General features: G+C 46.7%; 1 protein-coding gene across 1 annotated transcript in view; it reads left to right on the top strand.

Annotated features, from left to right (window-relative positions):
- MVB12B (multivesicular body subunit 12B) overlaps positions 1–25,207 on the top strand; it is a 179,574-nt gene that overhangs the window by 37,744 nt on the left and 116,623 nt on the right. Inside the window, exons 3-4 of the mRNA XM_057724313.1 lie at positions 18,492–18,599; positions 23,565–23,661. Coding sequence (XP_057580296.1) covers positions 18,492–18,599; positions 23,565–23,661 — 205 coding nt within the window. The remainder of the gene's footprint in view (positions 1–18,491; positions 18,600–23,564; positions 23,662–25,207) is intronic.

Here is a 25,207-nt window from a genome sequence, read left to right as displayed (position 1 = left end):
CCCACAGCTCAAGCAGCTAGAGGAGCACATGGAAGGAAATAATAACGTAGATGTCAGAAATTAGAAGAGAAAAGAGGGGAGACTTTTTAGTTGAGAATTGATTTTTTTGTAAAAAGCATAATAGATAAACTTTAGGCAAATATAATAGTAAAAAGAAATAAAATAAATATAAGCAGAATTTAGATTGCGAAAGGAAAGTAGGAGTATAAGGAGATTTGAAAATTATGAAAGAATATGATGTTTAGCTCTTAGGTGCAGCCCTATGCAACTGAAATGGAAAATCTTGATGAGTTAGATCATTCCTACTGCTATTTTTTTTTGATAGCTGACTTTTTAAAAAAAATTATTTATTTTACTTTTGGCTGCCTTGGGTCTTAGTTGTAGCTCATGGCATCTTTATCGAGGCACACGGGATCTTTTTGTTGTGGCGTATGGGCTTCTCTCTAGTTGTGGCATGTGGGTTTTCTCTTCTCTAGTTGTGGCGTGCAGCCTCCAGGGCAAGTGGACTCTGTAGTTGTGGTGCACGGGTTCCAGACCAGCATGCAGCCTCTCTAGTTGAGGTGCGCAAGCTCAGTAGTTGTGGTGCACGGGCTTAGTTGCCCTGCAGCATGTGGGATCTTAGTTCCCTGACCAGGGATTGAACCCGTATCCCCTGCACTGGAAGGTGGATTCTTTACCACTGGACCACCAGGGAAGTCCCTCTACTGCTATTTAAGAGGAAGAAATTTGATAACAAACCCGTATCAAAGGAAGAAATTGGAAAAGTCATTAAAGAACTATTTCCAACAAAAGCACTTGGCCTAACTCCTTTTAAGGTAGCATTCTATAAAATTATCAAGAACAGGTAATTCCCACATTGTGCACACTATCTTAAAACTTTGAGAAAAGATGGGAAGCTTCTCAGTTTGTATAGAGGAAAACTAATCTTTAAAAATATGTTTATCTTATGGCCAACAACCTCCCTGAATTCTTGTATTGTTTCTACTTCCCCACCCTGTTTCTTGGCTGTTCCATGACCCTTTGGATCATGTTTTGGGCTGACAGGTTTTTTATGAGTTTTAGGCAAAAGGTAATTACATGATTACCAATTCCATGATGTTTGTGGAGAGGGACAGGTGAGAGGGGAAGAGTTTAAGAAGGGGCCGACCTGTTGACGAAGCAGATGTCCAGCAACTCTGTTCTCCACTCTTTTTTTAAGACCTGTTGAATGGTCTCCCGGTGCCTCTCCCTAACTCCATTCTAACCTCGTCTTTCCTACATTCTCACCAGTGGAAACTTTCTAAAAGATCAGATTACTCACCTGCTTAGAATGGTCCTCCAGCCCTCTTGCTTTTACATAGATCCAAAGGCAAGTTCGTTGTTTTACTTACTACTGAACTCTCAGCAGATAGCACTCAGTAGGTGCTTAACAAATGGGTGGGCCCCACTGGAATCTGAGACTTTTTTTTTGATTCGCCCCTTCCCTTCCTTTCTAGCCCTGCTCCTGCCCGTGGGAACTCTGCATAGCTCTGCAGGCATGCTGTTGCCATTCTTGCCTCCGCGTCTTCGTGCAAGCACTCCGTTCCTCTCCCTGTGGAGTTCTGCTCCAGCTCCGTGTTGCGATAGTGCCTTTACTTTCCTCCAGTGCAGCTCTTACCACTCCAGTTACAGAGGCCCGTCAGTGTGCCTCTCTCCCCGCAGCCAAGGCCCCTGGAGGCCGTGCAGCGGTGTGTTTCGTAGGCTCTCCCTCCAGCATGGTGTTTGGGTGCGTCCATGGTCCACCAGGCATGCAACGAGTGTTTATTGAATTGAAGTAGCTGGCTCCTTTCTGTTTTGCCTTTCTGTGTCTGGGATATTGGATGCCAACATCCAGCTAAGTTATGTTTGTGTTAAACATGAATTGAAATGCAATTACAGCTGGCAGTGTGGTTTTGAGGGCTGAGTAATAGAGTAAATAAGGAGGGCGACGTAGTCACGAGCGCCAGTCCATCTCCTTTGCTTTCCTGCCTCCTGTCACCGAGCGTGACTCATGAGCAGCACAGGCTCAACTTGTCTTCTCTTAAATCCCATCACTTTCACTCTTGCTGTCCTCCTTGCCTTGTTGGGGCTCTTCCAGGGCCCCTTTGTTAAAACCGGTCAGAAGCCCACAGTCCGGCCTTTGCGGGCTGGTTGGCTCCCGCAGCTCCTCCGCGGCCCACTCTGGTGGTCTGTGTGGAGCCTGGCAAAGGGGAGCCAGCGGCTGAGGGCAGGGGGAGCCAGCGGCTGAGGGCAGGGGGAGCCTGGGCCAGGGTGCAGGCAGCGACCTTCCTCGAGCCCCGGCAGCCATGCAGGGGCCTCTGGGTTTTCTGCCGATTCCAGGATCACTAGTTTTCAGTATTTTCTCAGCCAGACCCTGCTAGTGCCCTAGGTGAGGCAAAAACAGTGCCGTTTATCAATGATGTTGCCTCCTTATCTTAGACCTGTTTTGTTTTCCTTAGCCTCGTTGAATTGTATTCAGGAATTGTATCTTATAATTGAACTTACCTTGGAGTCAGTTGATTTGGTTTGATGGAAAAACTTCCTTCTCCTTCTTAAGAAGGCACTTAGATGTTTTGTGGTCTCCAGAATCTTTCAGGTACAGAGGAGGGTTCCCCAAACTTTAGAGATGGAGCAGATGAAGAGGGGGGATGCATTCCGTTATCAGCAGTCATTTATTAAGCCCCCACCATGTGCGGGTGCTGCACTAGGCTCTGGGGGTTGTCAGGTGTAGTACCTGCCCGCAGGCAGCTCAGAGACCCAGCTGAGGGGTAAAATGAGCAAAGACGTGGAGCCCCTCTTCTTTCCCAAGGTCGATCCCCCCGTGAGAGGGGAGTTCTCGCCTCCACGTCTGCCTGCCTTGATTCTTGCTCGTAAACCCCGCTTGTGCAAATCCCACTCTCTCCCTCCGCCCTCTCTCCCCTGTGCCTCTCCTCACAGACATGCTGCTGCCCCTCTGTTCCCAGAAGCAGACGCAGCTCACCCCTTGCTTCCTGTGTCTCTCTCCGTAGCTTTCTCCTTATTTTTCATTCTTCTGGATCTCATCTCAACTTTGGATGCTGTTGACCCATTTTTCCTTCGTTCATATGTTCATTTTCTGAGCATAGAAGTAATGTGTGCTCATTCTGGACAATTTGGAAGATACAGAAAAGTACAAGGAAGAAGAAAAGTGGCTCATAATCCTACCACTCAGAAGAAAAATGCTGTTAACATTTTGACACATACATCCTTTAGTTTTTTTCCCTCTGCGTGTGCGTTTTAACAATGATGGGATTCTATCGTATATGCTACTTAATAAAATGCTTATTATTGCATTGAATGTTATTATTATACTATTGCCGTGTTTCCTTGGGTCATCAGATTTTCTGCTGTAGCCTTTCTTTCTCACTTTTTTTTTTTTTAATTTATTATTTATTTATTTATCGGCTGTGTTGGGTCTGTTGCTGCACGCGGGCTTTTGCTAGGTGTGGCGAGCAGGGGCTGCTCTTCACTGCGGTGCACAGGCTCCTCATTGTGGTGGCTTCTCTTGTGGAGCGCAGGCTCTAGGCACGTGGGCTTCAGTAGTTGTGGCACACAGGCTCAGTAGTTGTGGCTCATGGGCTCTAGAGCATAGGCTCAGTAGTTGTGGTGCATGGGGCTTAGTTGCTCTGCGGCATGTGGTATCTTCCTGGGGCAGGGATTGAACCCATGTCCCCTGCATTGGCAGGCGAATTCTTAACCACTGTACCACCTAGGAAGTCTAGCCCTTCTTTCTTAAAGCACTCTTATCCCTTAAATGTGATTCCACCTCTCCTATCCCTTGTTCTTCCCCGATTTCCCCTCTCGGGATGTCTGCCACACCACGCGCTTCCCCAGGTTCTGACCCAGCCTCATTCACCTTGTGCTCTCCTCCAGCCCAGGGCCAGGCCCCTCCCTACTCCTCACCCACCCACCCACGCTAGCCTCTCTCCTCAGCCAGGCCCGTGTTTCCACCTGCCTGGCAGACAAGCCCACAGGTCGTGGCTGGCTGACACTCGGCCCGAGCATTCCCAAACTGAACTGCCTTGTGTGTCCTCCCCACTCCCTACCCAGGCCCCTAGCCCACAGCTGCCCCTGCTTTGTTGTTCCTCCCAGAGGCCAGACTCCTCTTGGAGCTCCTCCGCCTGTCCCTTCCCCTCCCGCACCCTGACTGCCAGTTTCGTGGATTCTCCCCCTGCTTCATCTTTTGCGTCATCCTTTTCTGTCTCTACCGCCTGAAGGAAGGTCCTCACCATTCTTGTCCCGGATAGCCTCTTTCCAGGGGGACTCTTGTCCCTCCCTTCTCAGCTCCAGATTTTCTCCTCAAGCATCACCCATAGAATTCCTCCTCCTGCTCTGAGCACTCCAGACACTCTCCCTCTTGCACGGGGGCACGTCCTGACCCCTGCACCTGCCCTGCTCCTCCACCCTGCTGTGTGTCTCCTCTTGCGGTCCAGCCATCCCAGCTCCCCCCAGGTGGGCCTCTTACGACCCAGTTCCCCGTCATTTCTGGTTCTCTTTTCCGAGGCCATGCCCTCGCCTCTTCCTCTGCTTCATTCCTGCCTATTGATGCTTTTTGAGACCCCCACCTAAAGCTGCCTTTGGTTCTCCTCTCACCCCGCCCCCTCTGAACAGCCATGCTGTGTCTGTCCCTGTGCTGGTTGCTTCCATGGATAGTATTTCCTTCACAGAGTGACTCCGTGAAGAGACTGTTACAATCTAATTTTACAAATAAGGAAGCAGCCTCAGAGAGCTCCAGGGCTCTTCTCAAGATGGCACAACAGGTGTGGATGAGCTGAAACCCAGCCTGGATCTCCTGCCTCTGAGCGTTGTGCCCTGCTGCTGATTCACCGCATCCGCTGGCTTTCCTCTGAGGGAGGTTCCGTGTCTTACTCACACTCGTGTATGCTGAAGCCCGTGGTGCAGTGCCTTGCATATCGTAAGTGCTTAGTGTATATTTGCTGAAGGAAAAGTAAAGACTTGTGGCCTGAAGGGATGAATTGCAGCCTAGTGGTGACTGTACCCACAGGTGGAAGTCTCTTTTTAAAGCCAAGCCAGCCTGCATACCCCATGGCACACAGGAGGAACACCGTGTTTCTGAAACAATGTGAACACCAGTATTTACCACTGAGGAAGTGTTTTCTGTATGCTAGGTGCTGGGCAAAGCACGTTATTGTCCCTCTTAATTATTACTACAACTGCATGAGATAGAAGCTACTGTCTCCATTTATAGAGGCAGAAGCTGAGGCTCAGAGAGGTTGAGGAACTTAGCCAAGGTCACACAGCTACTAAGTGGCAAAGCCAGGGTTTGAATTCACATCTGTCCTGTACCAAAGCCCATGTATTAAGCTGTCATGTTCTCCTGCTTCCCTGGCCCGGGAGAGTAGGTATTGGGCTGCATGAGGCCTAGGTTGTTAGCCCAGAGTCCAGCCAGAAAGGGACTTTGGATCACTGTGCCGTGGTTAGCAGGGACAGAGAGGGTGGTCTTTAGGAGATGAGGTAGCCTTCAGTGGCAGCTTCTTTCTTGTTCTCTTTTCCTTCCTTCTCTGCTTGGCAGAAGCATCCTCCATGATGAGATTCTTATTCTCCCAATTCTGTGATAGAGAGAGGATCATGAACCCTGCTTTTTTTATTATTATTAAAAATATCTTCATGACATTTTAAAAATTATAAAAGCTCATTTCAGAAAATCCAAATCATATAGAATTATGTAAACAAAGAGTGAAAATATTACCTTTTCTTCCCTCTGATCCTATGCATATTATTAACAGTTTGGAAATATCCTGCTAGGCTTGTGTTTCCCTTTTGTAAGAAACTGTATTTATTTATTTTTAATTAAATAAGGAATACAAAAACTTCTTATTTTAAAAATATCAAACAACACAGCCAAAGCTCAAGCACCTTTCGACTACACCCCTGATTTCTGTTAGCTGCTGCCATCCGTTGGTTTTTTCTTCCTTCTTCTCTGTATTTGCATATGCAAATAACTTTCAGAAATATATCTTCATAACTTGTCTTCTCAGTATGAATTAGATCATGCAGGGAGCTCTCGTGTCATCTTTACTGAAGGATGCACACGTCGTTTAGATCTTCCTAGATCAGCATGTGTAAGTCCCATGTGTTCTCACTCCCTGGTGTGTGGTGTCCGTGTAGGCTGAGCGCTCTGGACAGGCATCCTCCCACTGCTCAAGTTTTAGTTTCACCCCAGTTTTTCACTAAACAAAGCCTTAGTACAGTCCTCCTTCTTTGGGTCGCCAGATTTAGCAAATTTAGCAGAATACAGAGTACCCAGTTAAATCTGAAAAATTTGAAATTTTTTAAAATTTGAGAAAAAGGATTCATTGTTTACCTGAAATTCACATTTAAGTGAGTGTCCTGTGTTTCCTCTGGCAACATTCCTCCTTGTGCACATTTGCGAGTATTTAAAGGCCCTACTCTTATTTTTAAGGTCTCCGTTGTCTGATTTTTTTTAATTAAAAAAATCGTTACAGAACATTTCATATATACACAAAAGTATAGAGAATAAGGTAACAAGTGTCCATGTTACCATCGTGCAGCTTTTCCAAGTCTTAATGTTTCACCAAGTTTGAGTTTTATTTAAATAAAAGAAACAAAACATTATTGGTGCCTGTGTACCCTCCAAGCCCACATGTCCTTCCTAAGCCAGAGTAACCACAGAGTTTGGTGTTTATCATTCCTATATATTCTTTTCTGCTTTTATATAAATGCTGTCTTATGGAATACATATCATACTGTACATATTTCCAACTTGCTTTTCTTGCTTAGCATTGTCTTTGAAATTTATCCTTATGGACATGTGTAGCTCCAGTTCATGTGTTTTTAAGGCTGTGTGGATTTCTGTTGCATGAATATACTCTGATGTTTTTATTCATTCTTCTGTTGATGAGGATTTGGGTTGTTGCCAATAAATTACTACTGTAAACGGTATTGCAAATAATATCCCCATATCGGTATGTTAAGAATTTCTTCTCTAGGGGGCCATTTAGGAGCGGAATTGGTGGATTGTTTTCCCCTTACTGAATATAGTAAATGTGTCCTCCAAAGCGGCTGTGCCAAGCTTGTGCCCCACTCATTTTGGTCAGATAGTTATGGTTTAGTCAGTGATTTACCATGAATGGTATAAAATTGTCATTTCTAATTTACATTCTCCTAGAGTGGTTGAACATTTTCTCATATGGCTTCTACATACTGTATATAACTTTTCTTTTCACTTATTTCTTTTTCTCATTGATTTGCAGGAGTTCTTTACATATTTTGGATATTAATCCATTGTTAGTTATGCATTTCTCGCAGTGTGAGCCTTGTCTTTTCACTATTTTGAGTGACCTTTGTAGTATAGAAATTTTTAGTTTCAGGAGAGTAATGTCCATCAGTCTTCTCTTTTATGGATTTTCTTTCACACACATGTTTATTTCTTTAATAATTCCCGCTATTAAAATCATAAAGATAGTTTACATCTTCTTTGAAAAGTTTTAAAGTTTTGCTTTTCACATTTAACCTTTAATCCACCTAGAGTTTGTTTTCATGTGCGGCAGAGTTCTAGTTTAAATTTTTGGTCCACAGTGATGATCAGGCATTTGCGTGCTTCGATTGAGTAGTTCATGCCTCGGCCACTGCTGTGTCATCAGCAGCTCTGTTACAGACTGAGTGTTTGTGGCTCAGAGGAACCCACCCTCCACTTGGTGCCAACCAGCCACGAGGGAAGCTCTAGGTCACGGATGCTGCTCTCCACGGGGTCTGTGGGGGTCCAGGGCTGCATCCTGCCTGGCCAGCAGCGGCTGCAGAGGCAGGAGCGATTGTGGCCCAGGTGCTCTCTCCTGACTACCAGGAATGGGGAGGAAATTCCCCTTTGATGCAGCCAAGTGCCCTGCCCATGTTTCCTTCCTATTTCCTGTCTCATGGACCTCACAGTCCCCAGGAACTGATTTCCCCGTGTTTTCCCTTCCCCATCAGCAGATTTCCAGGAGTGTCTCCTGGGCCCTTTGCTTTCTTCCGCCCTGCCCAGCCTCAGGAACCGGTCCTCTCCGCTCCTGCGGTAACCACAGCAGCTGCACAGAGGGTGGAACAAAGAGAGAGCCGTCCTGTGCAGCCCCTGGTGTGCCCGCTTTACTCCATGTGCATTTTTCACGCTGTGCATTCTTTTACTTGTTCACTCAGCCATCTGGCAAATATCCGATTGTGTCCTACCAGCAGGGCCTTGGGCTAGGTACTCTGAGGAACACTCACTGAATACAGTAGACCCTTGCTTTAAGGAGCAGATGCGATCATAAAGAGCTAACAGTTTTGGAGTGTCTTTCACGTGGCAGGTCTTTATTTGCGAAGAGGTTTTTTTAATACAGATTTATTGAAATATAATTCACATAGATCACATTTTGTTTATCTAGTCATCCGTTGATGGACATTTGTGTTGTTTCTACCTTTTGATTCCAAAAATCCAAGTTCTTTCCTCCGTCTTATGGTTTTCTCCATATTAGAGAAGATTTGATGCACAAAGCTGTCAGAAGGGAAGGTCCTGGGAAAAGAGAGTTTGCTCCTGGCTGGTGTGAACAGAGAGGCCTGGCGGGGGCAAAGCCCGGGGTTGGGGGGCAGGAGGGCACCAGGCATGTCTGGGAAAGATGAGCTCAAGGAGGGAGAGCTCAGTCCACGCTCTGGGACGGGAGTGGAGGGAACAGCTTGGAGGCTAAGGGAGCTGAGGCAGGCTCAGGACAGAGCCACGCATTCGTTTCTCTTGCTAAGAAATACCAGACATTTCAGCTGAAGATCCCTGGCCACCTGAGTCTCCAGTCAGGATTCAAAACAATAAAATGATGAAAATCAAATCAGAACCAAAAAACAAGGTTCCTGGGCTTGTCAGCAGACAAGTCAAAAGGCTCTTCTCACTGTACTGTTTTTAGGAAGCATTTTGGGCACACCTCCTGTTAGGGGTCCAGAAGGATGTCGTGCCCACGCTGGTCTGAACAAGGGCTTAAGTGGCTCCACGGATGGCCACTGTCTGACCTGCGCCAAGTGTGTGTGTTTCAGCAGTGGATAATCTAACACGTCAAGAGCCCTGTGAACGTTACTCTTGTTCCCAGTGTCTGCCAGATATTTCCTTTGGAATGTCTGTAGAATTTCCTGGCCCCTTTGATTGCTTTCTGTCTGCCAAGCACATCTTTGAATTGTGGGTGGGCTCTCTTAAAACACCAGGGTGTGAACAGGTTGATGAAACCAATGGTTAGCTGTCTTTCAAGAGCTTCTCTTGGGGCAAGAGTACTTGATCCTGATGTTGAAGGACCTCTGACAGTTTGAAGGATTTACTGCACAGCCCCTCTCCTGGCGGCTTAGTTGGGGAGCTGATTTACAAAGTGTTCTCAGGTTTAAATCCAGCAGATCTTTAGTTCCCATCCCATCAAATGAAGTCTTTTAAATTGTTTTTCTTTTTTAAATATTAAATTTTTTTTAATTTTTGTTTTTCTTGTTATAAAAGCTATATAGAGTGAAGAGGTACAGACTTCCAGTTATAAAATAAATAAGCCATGGGATATAACGAACAGCATGGTGACCGTAGTTAATAATACTGTATCACATATTTGAAAGTTGCTCAGAGAGAGTAGGTCTTAAAAGGCCTCATCACACACATACAAATTCTGTAAGTACGTATGGTGCCGCATGTTAACTAGACATACTGTGGTGATCATTTCACACAGTACAGAATATTGAATCATTATGTTGTACAACTGAAAGTAATGTAATGTTGTATGTCAATGATACCTCAATAAAAGTAAATTTTAAAAAACCACATTAAAGAAGACCCATAATCTCAACAGTACAGAACCAAACAGTAATTAACACTTTGCTTTGTATTTGTCTAGATCCTTATCTGTACAGATAACATTTAAAAAACAAAATACGAAATTGTACTTTTTAAAAAAATTTTTATTGGCGTATAGTTGATTTATAGTGTTGAGTTCGTTTCAGGTGTACAGCAAAGTGAATGGGATATACATATAGATCCATTCTTTTTCAGATTCTCTGTATAGGTTATTACAGAATAGTGAGTAGAGCTCCGGGTGCTATACAGCAGGTCCTTATTAGTTATCTATTTTATATAGAGTAGTGTGTATATGTTAATCCCAATCTCCTAATTTATCACTCCCCCTCCCCATGTTTCTTTCTCCTTTGGTAAATTTGATTTCGATATCTATGAGTCTGTTTCTGTTTTGTAAATAAGTTCATTTGTATATTAGATTCCAAGATTGTACGCTAGAAACCATTTTGTAACTTATTCTTTCCCCTGAACTTTCCGTGTCGGTGGATACGTGTCCTCAAGCTGTTTGAAGTGGCTGCCGAGTCTTCGGTTGTAAGAATGTCCTCTAATCATTAGAAATGTGTCACTCACTCCCCAGTTTTGCTGTTCCACCGTCTAGACGGTGCTCCTCCCCTCCTACCAGGCTCTTGTCCCAGAGCCCCCTCTTTCTCCCTGTCGCCCAACAGCCTTGTTTCCCTCTCCCATCTTCACAGCAGCTGCCCCCTCGCCCCGCAGAGCTCCGCCTCCAGATCTCATGACATCGTCTTCCTGTCACAGGTGTTGGCGCTGAGGCATCTCCTCAGAGAGGCCCTCCCTGGTCCTCCCCCTGAGTAGCCCCTCCCCCCCCGCAGCCACTATCCCCATTGCCCTCTTTTATATGACACTTTTTACCCCCTGAAATTATCTTATATATTAGTTTATTTGTTTACCTATTTATTGTGTGTCTTCCCCCACCGAGTATCTCTTGTCCAGCCGTCTGTGCTGTGCACGTGAGTGTCTGGCGCCCAGAAGCTCAGTATGAACGGAATGGTGATCTACTCTTGTGCACAAACTGCTCATCTCCTTAGACTGTCTGCCCGGACGTGGAATTCCTTGGTCACAGGGTGTATGTGTCTTTAAGGCTTTTGATACGTAGCACCAGATTAATGTAATTGAAGGCTGTACCACCTACTACTCATTTCAGGAGCAACTGGTGTGCCCATTTCCCCCTTATATGGATTCTCTCATATGCTTTTAGGTAAGAGGACCCCCCCCAACTTAATACATAATGGACATAATTCTATATATATATACATACTTCATCCTTTCTAAGAACTGAATATGTGTTGTTACATAAACATACCATAATTTATTTAGCCAAGATCCTTTTGTTCCTCAGCTTCCTCATCTATAAAATCAGATAGTAACCGATTATTACTCACAGTAACTCATAGGGTTGTTGTGCTAAATGAGTGACGTACACTAATGACTTGAGAATAAAACACTTAGGGCAGGACCTGGCACACAGAAGGTGCACAGTAACGTGAGGTGGTGTTAGCATCCTCGCAGTGTGGCAGGTACAGTGGAATAGACCTCGGGGCAGGGTCGTCTGTGATGACGGTGCAGCATGTCACACAAGTCCAAGAATCTCTCCGTCGAGGTCCCAAGCAAATGAACCCCAAGTGCGTTCTTTTCCTGAGGTCAGCTTGCTTGGGTGCTCCCTGGTCTCTGTGCCAGCATCCTCTAGTACCTTTTCCTCCACCTCCCGCATGTGGGTGTGCTCAGGTACTCCGGTGTCCTGCAAGTTAAAGAACGTAATTACAACACTGGGCCTTGCCTGAGTGTACAGGAGCTTTTAAAACCATTAGGGCTATTAGCTTAGATTTAAGTCTAATTAGTTTGTTTTCTTCTCTTCTTCTATCGTCACAGCAAAGCTCTCCAAACCCATGTGCTTCCAGAAGTGTTCTCAAGCGCTCACTTCCCTGCAGCATTCAGCCTGAGCCTGCACCGTGAGCCCCCAGCTGCCTTTCACTGTGGCGGTGCTGGTGCTTCTTTAAAGTGTCCCTGGGTGGTTCTTTGTGTTTGGGTCGAGAGAGGCCTGCACGTGGCTTCTCAGCTTGCCCAACAGCAGGGCCCACAAGTGTCCTGGTTTTGACCCAGGAGGCTGACTGTGCTTCCTGGGGCCGTGCGGGGGGCTCTGCTTGCTGGGTGTTGAGGGGGGAGAGGCCAGGTGCACAGAGACACCCCCTCTGCTCTGACCACTGAGTGCCTTTTCGTGAGTTTATGGAAGTTCTCCAAGCCTCGTTTTCTCGCCTGTAAATTGAGGAGAAGACAGTGCCCATTCCATTGGGCAGTTGGGAGGACTCACTGAGAAACTGCACATAACCTGCTTAGGCCAGAGCCTGGCGAACATCCACAGGGACTCCTGCCCCACCGCCTGTCGTCACACCGGGAGGGTTTCTACATTTAACCTCGGGTTCCTTCCCACGGGCTTGCCAGCAGAAGCTGAGCCCACCCTGGGCAGGCCGTTTGTTCAAGTCCCAGCATCGGTTCTGCAGGACTGGGGGCTGCCACTCACAGGCACTGGGCTCGGTGCTGCAGCCGCTCCACATCCCCATGTTAGCTCTGGTGGACTCTGGCACTGGAGAAGGCACGCACTGGGACACACTATGGCGATGACTAGGACCGAAGTCACACTGCACCTGCAGGAGCATCCCTGAGGGTTATGACAGTAATGGTTCCTCTGAAAGGAATGAGAGCCCCAAACTGTCTTCCATGAGACATTTTCCCAGCTCTCTGATTTTTTAAAATTAAAATTTGTTTTTCTTTTTAACAAAGTGATACATATACAGTTAAAAAAATCAGAGAGTCCTGAAAGGCTTGTAAGAAAATATATCTGCCCCTAGCCCTGTCACTGCCCGCTCTTTGTTTCTCACTTCCCAAAGGCAGTTACTTTCAACTCTTTTAGCTTTTTTAACTTCTGGTACTTCATCTCCATATTTCTAAATAATGTGTTTATGCTGCTTATTTCTTGATCTACTTATCCTTCCATTTAGTTTTCTCATAATCTGCCCCCATCAGGCAGTATCACAATTTTCAGTAAATTAGTGGGCAGTGTTTACACATGTAAACATTGGGTACCACTGGATCAAGCAATGCACTAGGACTAGAGTTTCTTTCTTTTCCTTTTCTTGGAATTAGTTCTTGACTTGCTTCTTTCATTTGCTTAACTGTCTAGGTACCTACTGATGTTTACGCTGAAATTAACATTTTTTCTTTCAGTTTTTCAACTTAGTTACTAAATTATGCTTTGAACTACTTTATGCCTCTCTTTTTAATTTTGTAAATGCTCCAGCCGCGCACTCCCTCCTCCCTCAGAGAGAGCCGCATCTCTCTTCTTTCCACGACCTTCTCTCCTTTCCCTCCTGTCCGGGCGCCTCCCCTGGCTGTCCTGTGTGGGATCTGTTCCTGGAGCTCAAGGTGTCCTCTTTATTGATTCAGCCCCCAGCCATGCTGATGCATCCTCCTGTAGGTTCAAGGGTGGGCAGGGGATGAACTCTCTAAGTCCTTGCACCTCTGCACAGGTCTTTATTCTACCATCACGGCTTACTTGATGTTGGTTTAGATGGCGTATTCCAGAATTCCTCAGAATTTTGAAGAGGTTGTTCACTTGTCTTAGTTTCCAGTGTTGCTGGTGAGAAGAGTGATGCGTTCTGTTTCTGTTCTTCTGTATGTGGCGTGTTATTTCTCTGTGGAAGTTTTAAAGGTAGTTTCTTCATCCCAGATTTGGGGGGATTCTCTGTTGCTTTGCTTTGGGGTGGGGCTTTTTTATTCACTGCACAAGAACTCTCAGGACCTCTTTAATGTGGAGCTCACCTTCTCTTCCATTTTTTATTTCTCTTTCTGGAAATTTCATTAATTGGATTTTGCATTGATTCTTCAGTTTTCTTAGTTTTTTCCCCCTCTAGTTGATCTCTTCATCTTTGTATTTTATTTTCTGGAAGATTTCCTCAATTTTCTCTTCCAGTGTATTTTTTGAATTTTTAATTGCAGCTATAAGTTTTTTATTTCTAAGCTCTTTATGTTGTCTTAGATTGTTCCTTTTAAAATGCTGTTCACAATATTCCATTCTTGTTTGATGGTGGCAATATATTCACTCATGCCTCTGAAGATTTTAATTATAGCTTTGGTTATTTGTTCATAGGTTTGGTCGTTTGTTCCTTAGCTTTCATTGTTTCCTCGTATTATCTGTGTTGTTTTCAAGTGCCCCTTTTCCTAATAACTCGGGCCCTGTCCTTCATATTTGGGAACCCCCTCCACCCTCCACCACCAGTGCCTGGTAGTCCTTTGTCGTCAGTTTATATTTAAGAGCGAGGCCCTAGGTCTGGGGTCGGAGTTCTGTGGTGGGGGTGGGGCCGGTGACGGGTGGTGGGCCGCACAGCAGGTGATGGGGCCGGGAGCTGGCTTCTGTAGCAGGAGACCGCAGGGCCTGTGGGCCCCGGCCCTCTCTGCAGCACTCTTCAGTTTCCCCAGAGATGCACCCTTCAATTTCCAGCATGCAGGGGGTACACCGGGCTGCCAAGGTGCCAGAAGCGGAAGGGAGGGTGAACCTGGAGGGGGCGGGGAGGGGGCCACCTTTCAGTCGCTGTGCATCCTTACCCTCTGCCTTCACTCTGGCGTCTCACTTCCTCCTTCACCTCCTTCCCCACCAGGCTGGTGTTCTGGAGCCCTGAGCCCTATGGGTCCCGTTTCCACAGAAAATACTTCTGAAATGAGTGGGGATCTGGGAGTCTAACGGCTTTGTTTATAGGCCTGTTCCAGTCTGCCTGTCTCGGCCCTAAGCTTGTATCCACCCATCTCCGGACCCCCCACCCTCATCCCAATGGTATCTGGTGGCTTGGGGTCCTTGGGGTGTTACCTGCTCTGCTCTGCTACACCCCGGACCTTCCACTTCCCACCTCTCCACACATCTGATGGCATCTCTCTTGTGTTGTACTCCTCTCTTGCTCTTTATTTTAGTGGCTTCATACTTTCTCCACTTGACTGTCATTTTAGAAGAATATTGGCAGAGAAGAGAGATAAACCCATGTGTCCAGTCTGTCACTGCCCACCTACTCTTCCGCAGAGGCAGCTCCTGTACCCGGGAAGGTGCGAGAAAGAGAGGAGAGGGTACGTGAGTGGGAGAGTGTGTGTGCGTGTGAGTATGTGGAGCCCTGCGACAGACACTCTGCGGGCACGGCAGCCAGCAGCCGCACTGGACATGCTCTAGCCATCTTGGGAACGAGGCAGGGTACAAATGAGGGAGCCGAAAGAATAAGTGTCCTCGTTGTTGAAATGGGGATGTGGTCTCAGAGTGGTGATTTTGAAAGGGATACATACACTCTGCTCAAGGGACTAAGTCCTGGAAATTTCATTTTTAAAATTCTTCCTGCCTTACTCCAGAGCTGGCAGCTGCTTGGTTTTTCACACGCTGCTCCAGGTCGACTGGCGGATTCATTCGTTTGTTCCGTCAGCAAGTTTTTGTTGAGCCCAAGTGTATCAGGCAGTGTGCCTCGTGCAGGGGATAAATGCCATGAGGCGTTGTCCTCGTCCTGGTGAAGCTTCTAGTCCGGGGCCGGGCAGTAGGGGCAGGTAAACGTGAGTGATACGAGTACCTCGTGTGTTTGAAGATCAGGCCTAGTCCCAGAGAAGGGGAAGGAATCCCAGAGGACCAGAGGTTGGAGCTGAGGCCCAGTGTGACAATGCAGGGCTTTTCAAATGCTGATAGTGTGGTATCACTTTAAATATTTGTTTCGCTGTCAGATCAGACGTCCTCGTGTTTCGTGTAGACCTGTTGGCACTGGCTCTGTGGGGGTCCTGGGTGAGCACTGAGGCACGTCGCATGCATCTGTCCCCTTTGTCCCCACAGTGCCCCAGGTGAGGGGGCTTGCTTAAGCCTTGGGGTGTCAGGTTGGGGTCTGCTGTACTTAGAGCACTTCTTCCTCCATCCGTGGCCTACCTCCACCAGCTGCCATCCTGGGACTCAGGACTGAGTTCACAAGGGCAGAGCTTAGATGTGAACTTCTGCAGGGACGCCCGTGCAGCCACCTGCCGCACTTACCTTGTAGACGTTAGGTTAGGAAGCACCTTTATGTGCCAGGGTTGTAAAGAAGCGTCTGGGTACTTCGTATTGCTCCAGGGAAGGCAAGACTGAAGGCCCAGCCTGTTACACCAGAGCCACTTCCCTCGTCCTGCTGCTGAGCCAGGCCCGGCTTTCCCACTCCCCACTCAGCCGTGGAGCCACCCCCCAGTGTGGATCTGGCCCACGGGCCCCAGGCTGCAGGCGCCTCTGCACTGTGCCCACACACACACGTACACACACGCCACACACACACACGCACACACCACACGCATGCACGCACACACACACACTCCCCCAGCGCCTCTCTTTTCCTCCTTCCTCTCCTCTCTCACCCTCCTTTCCCTCCTCACGTCCCTGTGGCTGGGGTTGGAGGGTGTTACACATTTTTACTTCATTGCAAAGGAGTCCTGGCCTCAGGCAACGCTGGGCCTTTGGTTGTCCGAGGACTAACTGCCAGGACAAGGAGAGAAGGGGGCCTCTGAGGAAGGAGCTGGCCACTGCCTGCTTTCTCCCTTTGCACTCCTGCACCGGCCTCTTTATCATACCAAGGTGTCTTCTCATTCAGAAAAGGGAAAATTCTAGCAGTGGGGTGAGAGGAGGGAATCATCACTTTCAATAGCCTTGATTTCGGGGGCACAGCCCCCGGTGGAACTTCCAGTAGCCTGGGGAGCCCTTCTGAACCCCCTACCTTTTCCATGGAAGGTTGAATACAACTCTCTTTCTTCTGAGGTCCCAGCCTGTGGGTCCACAGCCTTCGAGTGTTCTACAGACTCTCTGTTTTTAAAACTTTGTCAAAAATAATGCATTTATTATAGAGAAACCACATCGGTTCCCTTATTTCTTTGTTCCTGTAGCATCTTTTCACATTTTAATGATTCTGAAATTGGGATGCATCTTAAAATAGGTTTGTGCATTTTGATATGATAGTTCTTTTTTTCCTGAAGGAGGTGTTCTTTAAATCCATGGGTGATTCCCAAATGACTACATCTTAGAACTGAGGAAATACAATAAAAGTACAGTTTGGGAAACAAACATCTTTCAAACATGGAACCCATGAGAGAAAACAAAGCAAAAGGGATCCTCGGTGGTAGAAACTTGGGGCCACCGCTTTAAATGTCATGTTTTCTGAGAAGCTTAATGTATGATCATTATGGGGAAAATGTGGGCAAGGCCTGATCCTGTTCCGCCGTGTTTCTTTCTGTGGGGTTGACATTCTTGGAGCAGGCAGTCCCTAAGATTGTCCCCATACCATTCCTCCTTCAGATTTCAGGTCAAACATATCTGCGTATTTAGCATAAGGACCTTTCTTTTTCCTTTGTTGCACTTGATAACTTAAAATTGTTCAGTTTGAAAAAAGTCATTTTTCTTTTGCCAGTTGGTCTTTGGGCTTTTCAGAGGCCCCCTCAGAGAATGTGGCCGTGGGGCTGTGGGACCCTCCCAGTGGAGCCACCCCCGTACCCCTGCCCCTCACACGTGACCGTCCGAGGCCGTGGGCCTGCTCTGTAGTGTGGACACAGGACGGGGCTGAATCCAGGCAGTTTTGTGTAAAGAATAGAGGTGCTTTCAACAGTTTGTAAGGACAGTCTGGGGCTTGTCAGATCAAGGACGGCTTCCCAAAGTCTAAGTCTCAGGAGGGCGAGCAGAGAGATGCCCAGCGTGCACTGCGGTGGAGGGGGCGCTGCTCCCAGTCTTCCCACAGGCCCCCCGTCCGGGTCCGGTCAGGGTGTGGGAGGTTGATTAATACTCTGACCTGTTAGGCTGCTGAGGGAGGAGGCAGCCCAGGCCCTGACGGTTCATTAACGAGCTTCTTGGAGAGAAAGGGAAGAGCATGTCCCCAGCCAGCCTTCTTCTCCTCTCCCGTGTCCTTGTGAACTCTTCCCACTGATCGTCCCAGCCCCACAGTCCCGTGAACAGGTCCTGTAAGACTCAGATCAAGGCTGGCTTCATCCTTGAATACTGCTTAGAGGAAGATTTCTGCAGCTGAATACGAGAAGATGGCTCTTTAGACTGTAAACAGGCAGCTGAGCCTTTTTTTATTTTCCTATCATGCTACAGTTTCCGACCTTGACTACCACTCGCAGAGCTTGTGCCAGGAAGAAACAGCGACTCTCCTGACTCCCCACCCCCTGGTGCCCAGCAGAGTCCCTGTGACGGCAGCCCCTGGCCCAGCCGGGTCCCAGAGCGGGAGGCTGTGCCAGGCTCACGGCGGGCAGTGCCCCTCTCAGGTGGCATTTCACGCCCCATTGGACTTTTTACTGCACTCTGTACGTGCCCCGAGTAAGTGGTGACTCCTCCGATCCCTTCTCTGTCCACGACAGCAAGAGCTGCTCTTTTCTCATTAGAGCCGCTTTTGTCAGGGTGTCTTTAATCAATGGCTTCCCCAGGGACAATATTTTTAGAAGTTGTATTTTTCACACTCTCCCTTTGCCCCTCTTGGAAAATCTCTTCCCAGGGCCTCGTGAAATGGACTAATGAGATGCCGTGCGAGTCCGGGCCGGAGTTAATTGGCGCAGGTACGAAGAAGCTGCCCACACACGGCCTCAGCTGCCTCCCGCCTCACCTGCTGTCCTTTTCTCCGTCTCTTTGGTGTAGGTTGCACAGACAGCAGATGGTGTGGATGCTGACCTCTGGAAAGACGGCTTATTTAAATCCAAGGTTACCAGATATCTGTGCTTCACAAGATCATTTTCCAAAGAAAATGTAAGTCTAATAGTGGTTTTCCGGTTGCTAAGTGAGCACAAGTCACTTACATTCCTGTTTGAAATCGCCCCCTTTTTTGGTTGTGGTTTATTTTCATCCCTAAGTTAATTTTTCTGTGGTTTTAGTGAACGGGGTAGAATCGGCAGCCAGCGCTGGGTTTCATTTATTAACAGTGTTATTAACCGCGTACCCAAGTGTACGGTGAATTCCATTAAAATGTGTTCTCCAAAGGAGACTAGGAGATTTCTCTCACATCTCTCGTCTGCCTGCCTTGCCTCCAGGTAACAAATCACAGGGTAGTATGGAAGCGAGTGTCTTCCAGGGAGCTGGATTTAAGGCTGACCAACAGATGGGAGCATAGCTAGAAGGATGCCACGTGGTCACCCCTCCCCCAGACAGACGTGGCCTTGTTGACTTTCTCCTCAAGTCTCTCTGACATGTGGCATTTCATTGTTTCTGTAGGTAGGTATCCATCACACATGCAGATTTCTTTTACTGTGTTGTTTTTAATACTTAAGTCCATAAATTAGGAAATTTTAAAGACATCTGCTAAAGCTTTGCCAACAGAGTGTTCTAATGGGTGGCTTAGAAAAAAGAAAAGTGGCTTTCGTGAGTGTCCACTTACTCTGCTTGAGGCCTGCCCTGGGCACTCTGCGGATGTGCCGCATCTGTCCTCAGCCAGGCTCTTGAAGTACTGGCTCCTTTCCTGACATCAGGGAGTTTTCGTGCTTGTCCAAGGCCACCTGTCTTCCTTAACTCCAAATAGGGAGCAGTCAGATTTTCATTTTTAGGGGTGACATTTTATTTTTGGCCTAAATTGGGTGGGAAATATTTTTATTTATTTTTATAAATTTTATTGTAACAGTAATACATGTTCATGATTTATAAAGAAAAAACCAGGTTCAAACATCCCCATTCAGAAAAAAAACCAAAACAAACAAAGAAACAAAAAATCCCCATCCAGAAGCACGGAAGGGGAAAAGCAACAATCATTCTCTCCATCACAAACCCCACAGCTCCCTGGTCCTGTCACGGTCCTCGTGCGTCCCCACAGCATTCTCTGGCGGTGGACAGTCACACGATTCTCTGGCCTGCACTCTCTTCCACCAGCCGTTCCTGTTGTTTGTCAATAAGTCTTTGTTAGGAAAATGCTTCCCAAAGTACTCAGGGAGGAGTAATTTTTTTGCCTCTAATGATGAGAGTAATAAACGCTTGCTGTCAAGGACGGAGTTTCTGGTGGAGTAGGAAAGGTCCTGGCACCTGAGCCTGCGGTGGGTCTGAGCAGGCCCCTCGGCTCATAGTGCAGCCGGGGAGACCCCAGGAGCAGGTCTGAAGGCCGGGTTGCCTCTCCAGACATCGGGCTTGTGGCAGACGTTAAGGGTAGTAGCCCCCACAATCCCATCCTTCCCTCCTGCGTCCACATCCACATACAGTGCAATCTTGTCCCCTTTGTAGCTAGAGTTTACCTAAGTCCTTTTTGAAACTATCCGTATACTTAGCTTTTGTCACCTCTGTTCTGCCCACTGGCTACCCTTTCTTCAGGAGGTCCACGTGTTCACTGCGGCTCAGGGCTGCGAGGACCGGCTCCTAAGGATTGAGCCTCTCATGTTCACACCCTCACTCTGGTGGTTTCATGTGTTCACTCCTGATCTCCACTCAGCCTCGGCCTCTCCTACTGAAGGGGAGACTGTGGCCGCAGAGGACAGCCACGATCTCATTGGTCATTTTTGATTTCTGTTTCTGTTGCACTTCCTTGAAGGCACTGGGGTGTTGGTACTTTAGGCCAGAAGAGCCTCTGATCCCTTGGAGTGGGGACAATGACAGTCTAAAAATGACACTGGGGCTTGTTAATTCTAGGTGTCATGGGTACGTGGATGAGATAGGAAATACCTTTAGTCAACATTTGTCGAATGTTCAGGTGTTCATCAAGTGCCTACTGTGTGTGTCTTACTCAACACGTAGTGTCTTACTTGCGCTTGGTGAGGTGGGTGTGATGAGGGGATGTGAGATGAGGACAAGGGCACTGGGAGAATCCTCTGCGCCTCTTCTGAAGCAGCAAGGAAATTAGGTGCATTTTACTTTCAGAAAAAGAATGAATGGGTCTTATAGTGAGATCTAGAGGGATGCAGCTCAAGGGGGTGACAGGGGCCCCCTTGCCAGCCCAGGAGTAGAGCAGGCATGAGGCATGTTTTAATCTGTTACAGCCGGTCCGTCCCAGCCCTGCTGTCAGAGCCAAGACGTTGCATGGCATAATTTTTTTACAACTGCAAAGGAGGGATGTGGAATCTCTAGACTGGACAGATTCTTAATTAGGTGACTTGAGACTCCCTGTGTAGGAGTTTGGGGAGACTCCTTTGGAACCTAAATTCCTTTCTCCCAATAATGCTATTAATACAGAAACCTGGCTTTGGAGTGACATTGCTTCCTGGGGAAGGATCGAGATTAATTGTACTTTTCATGCCCTGTACTTTCTGCATTACCTGTAATAATAATGTACATAGATTAGGTAGGGAGGATATTAAACAGAAGGATTTATGAACATTTGAATATTAAGTTGGTTATCTGTGGCTACCTTAAATGCAAGGTTGTCAAAAATAATTACAGTATACTAGCAAATGCTGGCTACCAGAGACAATATAAATACCCTGAGTCAGTGCATATTGGGCTTTTGGCATGAATCATTTGCTCAACAAGGATTGGGAATACGTTCTTCATATTTATGAGGAGGAAATGAAAGAGAGCATGGGATGGGGGAGGGGAGAGGAACAAGCAAAATTAATGGTGTCGCAGACCTACTGTATTAAACTCGGTGCAGCGGCAGCCCCTGCGCTCAGGGACCACACTTGGGCTGCAGGAAGCTCTGACAGTGCAGCCTCCCGTTCCGTGTGCACGGGAGGGGTTTTTTCACTCTTTTTTTAATGGCTGCACTGCTGATGTTCTGGTTTTATGATCAGGGACATTTGTAGAGTGTGGAGGGTGAGGTCGCTAAGTGGTTTGCAGTTGACTTCTGTAAAACCCAACTTGTCAAGGAGAGGATGCTTGAGAAGGATATTGATGAACGCCCATCCATCTATGGGGCAGGAAACCATACCCAGTTGTTAATTTCTCAATGCAGAAAGCAGTGATGACATGGAAAAGCAACTGCCATGAAAAAAAATTATGATAGATTAAATCAGGCGACTCTGAAAGCAGCTGATGTTTGCGAGCTGGGTTAATGGTTCAAGCCCTTCCTCAATGGTCAGAGATGTATTCCGTGTTAGTGAGGGCTCCACTTTCCACTTGCTGCACTGGTCCATACATTGTTTTCCTGAGACCCAGCTACGTGAAATGTAATAATATTAAATCCTCGGCAAATACCATACTTTGAGAGAAACGGTTTTGTGACCACAGTGCCGAGAAAACATTGGTCGTAGTTTATACTTGACATTTTGACCTTCATGGCTACATTTCAGGAATTTATGTCATTTGTGCACTTTTGGTTTATGATGCATTTGCTAAATATACTTTTAATATTCCGATTGATGTTGTTTACATTCGTCATCCAAGCAAATCCACTTTGATTTTTGATTCTGAGTGGCCTGCCCAGTTGAAAATGTACCAAAAAACATTAATTTACTCAGTAGATAATTACTGAGCACCTACTGTGTGCCAAGATCTCTGCTAGGCTTGGATATACAGTAGCAGCAGAGAGAGGTTTGGTCCTTGTGGTTCTTAAACTCTGGTGGGGAAGCAGATATGAAATAAAAATCTCACAAATATGCCATTATAAATTGATATGAAGGAAAACTGAGAGTGCCAGGAGAGAACATAGCATAGAGTTTAGATGATAGGAATTCCCTGATTGGCTTTCAGGGATGATGTTGCCACTGGGCAAGACAGGATGGGGGCACAGAGAGGGAGGGGCACGCCCTTCTCTGAGCAGGATGGGAACCACTCCTGAGGAGCTGCTGTGCAGGGCAAGGTGGTGGGGTCTTCCAGGAGCACAGAAACAAGTAAACAGGGTGTGCACATGGGGGCTTGTGGGGATGAGGCGCTTCTGGAAGATGGGCGTGCCAAGTGCATTGTTAGTATCCTAACAGGAGAGATTTGGGATCGGAAGGCATCATTCTTTTTTTTAACTGGCTCTAACTAGAGAGAGGGGGAGCTAAGTTGCAAATGACTGAAGATTTTAATGAAATCTCCGAGGTGGTCCCACATATTTAAGTTGTAAGGTAGATCTCTTTAGAGCTTGTTTCCAACTTGAAATGTGGGCTGCAAGTGCCAGTACGTTTGCAGAGAATTCTCTCTCGCAATTACAGGATGGCATGCTGTCTTTGAAGATATTTTTGCACTGGTTATGGAAACTGTGCACTGTGGGCCCCGTGTACTACCACTAAGTGGAAACTGTAAGAGGCCCTTGTGCATGTCATTTTAGAAGATGTGTAATATTAGGCAGCAGGGCTTTTCACGACGCATTAGTTTATGATTTGTGGGGTTTTACAGACTGTATCTAGCCACCGAAACGAGTGTTAGTGTACAGACTGGCGATCACTTAGGAGTGTGATTGGTTTTCTGTTAGAGGTGAAGCTCTCCCTGTACAATGACTGCCCCAGGAACGTGCTCTTTCTAAACCTGCTGCCCCGAGAGCTGATGCTCAAGGCTGCGTGGCCACGTGGTCCCGGGATGTGTGTGCACGGCTGCCCTCTGCTGGGTTATGTCTCAAGCATCTCCTGGGTTGCTCGTCCTGTTATACCAAGGCCACATCTGAGTGAGTGGCTCTGAGGTTCCACAGATGAAACTCCTTCCCGGGGGCCACCAGAGTCCCTGCGTAACCGCTGGGGAACATTAAGTGGCACCTACTCTAATTAACCTGCTGCCATAAAGCTGCACGAGTCATTGTGTTAAATATGCATTTTGAAGCCAAAATGGCAAACCCACCACAGGCGTGTTCAGATTAATCGTCTATCTCTTTTCTTTCTTCCCAAGAGCCATTTAGGGAACGTGTTAGTGGACATGAAGCTCATTGATGTCAAAGACACCCTGCCTGTCGGCTTCATCCCGATTCAGGAGACGGTGGACACACGTGAGTCACCCTTTAGCACTACTCGTCACGATGAGAGTTTTCTTCCTCCAGGTATATTTTTAGACATTTTTATGTGCATTTTCTTCAGAAGTATTTTAGGAGGAGGCCTTACTGTGTACCCATGAATAAACCCTGCTGCTTTTGACGTGTGTCTGACTTGGTTCTCCAAGGAGTTTGCAGAGTTCTGGGTAGCAGCATGTAAACGAGCAGAATGTCCTTTCTCCCTGCTGAATGGGCTTGCTCAGGAGGGGAACGGCAAAACCGGTCAGAGTTGGTCCTTAGCCCATCATCCGGGGCTGCTGAAGCCAGGCTTGGCATGAGACCCAGAAGCAAAAGGGAAAAACCAAAAGACACCCAGGGAATACACGTGCAGTAATATCCCCATTTTCGGCTTTTGGAGCACATAAGAAAAGTCTGAGCCGGAAAGACTGCAAGTTAGAAATTAAGTGAGGGAAGACTAATCCCCGAGCACATGGAACACAAGTGAGCGGCTGACACACGGGCAGCTTCTTCCGAATCCTGGGGCCCTTTGAGGGACTTGTCGTGCGCGCCAGTTATTAAATAGAGCTGGAAACCTCTGGGCGGTTGAGCCTCCTCATTTTGATGTGTTGTAACTTAACTGGTTTTATTTTAAATTCCTTATGACCAACGTTAGGATATCCACAACATGTGATGCGGTAGATAAAAACAAACACAGAGAATCCTTTCTTTATGACACATGATCCATTTTTGAAACTCTGGATGTCGCTTTTTGTCACACATACTTTATTTTTCCATAGTTAGCCCCATTTTGGACGTACTTTTTTTTTTTTTTTTTTTCCTGCTGTTTTCTTGCAAGCATTTCTTATGGACCAGACTTTCCATATTTACATAGACCCCACATAGCTGTTATTTTAATGAAACAAGTGGATTCCATTGTGTAGCATACTTTTCTTAATACTCTCCTCACTTTTGGACATTGAGCTACTTTTAGTTGTTTGTTATTTACATGTACAGTAAAACCTTGGTTTGTGAGCATAATTCATTCCGGAAACATGCGTGTAATCCAAAGCACTTGTATATCAAAGCGAATTTCCCCATAAGAAATAATGGAAACTCAGATGATTCATTCCACAACCCAAAAATATTCATATAAAAATGATTACAATACAGTAATATAATACAAAATAGTAAAGAAAATACAAAATATAAAGAAAAATAAACAAATTAACCTGTGCTTACCTTTTAAAACCTTCGTGGCTGGTGTGAGGGAGACAAGAGAGGAGGGTTATTGTGTAGGACAACTTTCACTGTCACTAACGGATCACTGCTACCTGTTGGCTCAATGGAATCTTTTTCTTTTCATGCACCTCTAACAAGGAAACTCTCCAATGACACTTGCTTTTGCCTCCTTTGAGGATTTCGCAGAAATGTGACATTGCATTGTTGTTAAACAGATTCATCACTCGCACTGCTACAGCCTTATTCAGGTGGTGCTTTTCTACACAATTTTGCACTGTTTCCCATGTTTTACACATCTCCCTAATCTCATTTGAAGTGAGGGATT

Source organism: Hippopotamus amphibius, chromosome 2 (genome assembly GCF_030028045.1).
Source record: "Hippopotamus amphibius kiboko isolate mHipAmp2 chromosome 2, mHipAmp2.hap2, whole genome shotgun sequence".
NCBI classification, from domain to species: domain Eukaryota; kingdom Metazoa; phylum Chordata; class Mammalia; order Artiodactyla; family Hippopotamidae; genus Hippopotamus; species Hippopotamus amphibius.
The sequence above is the reverse complement of the archived record's forward strand: the minus strand, read 5'-3'. Positions and strand labels throughout refer to the sequence as shown.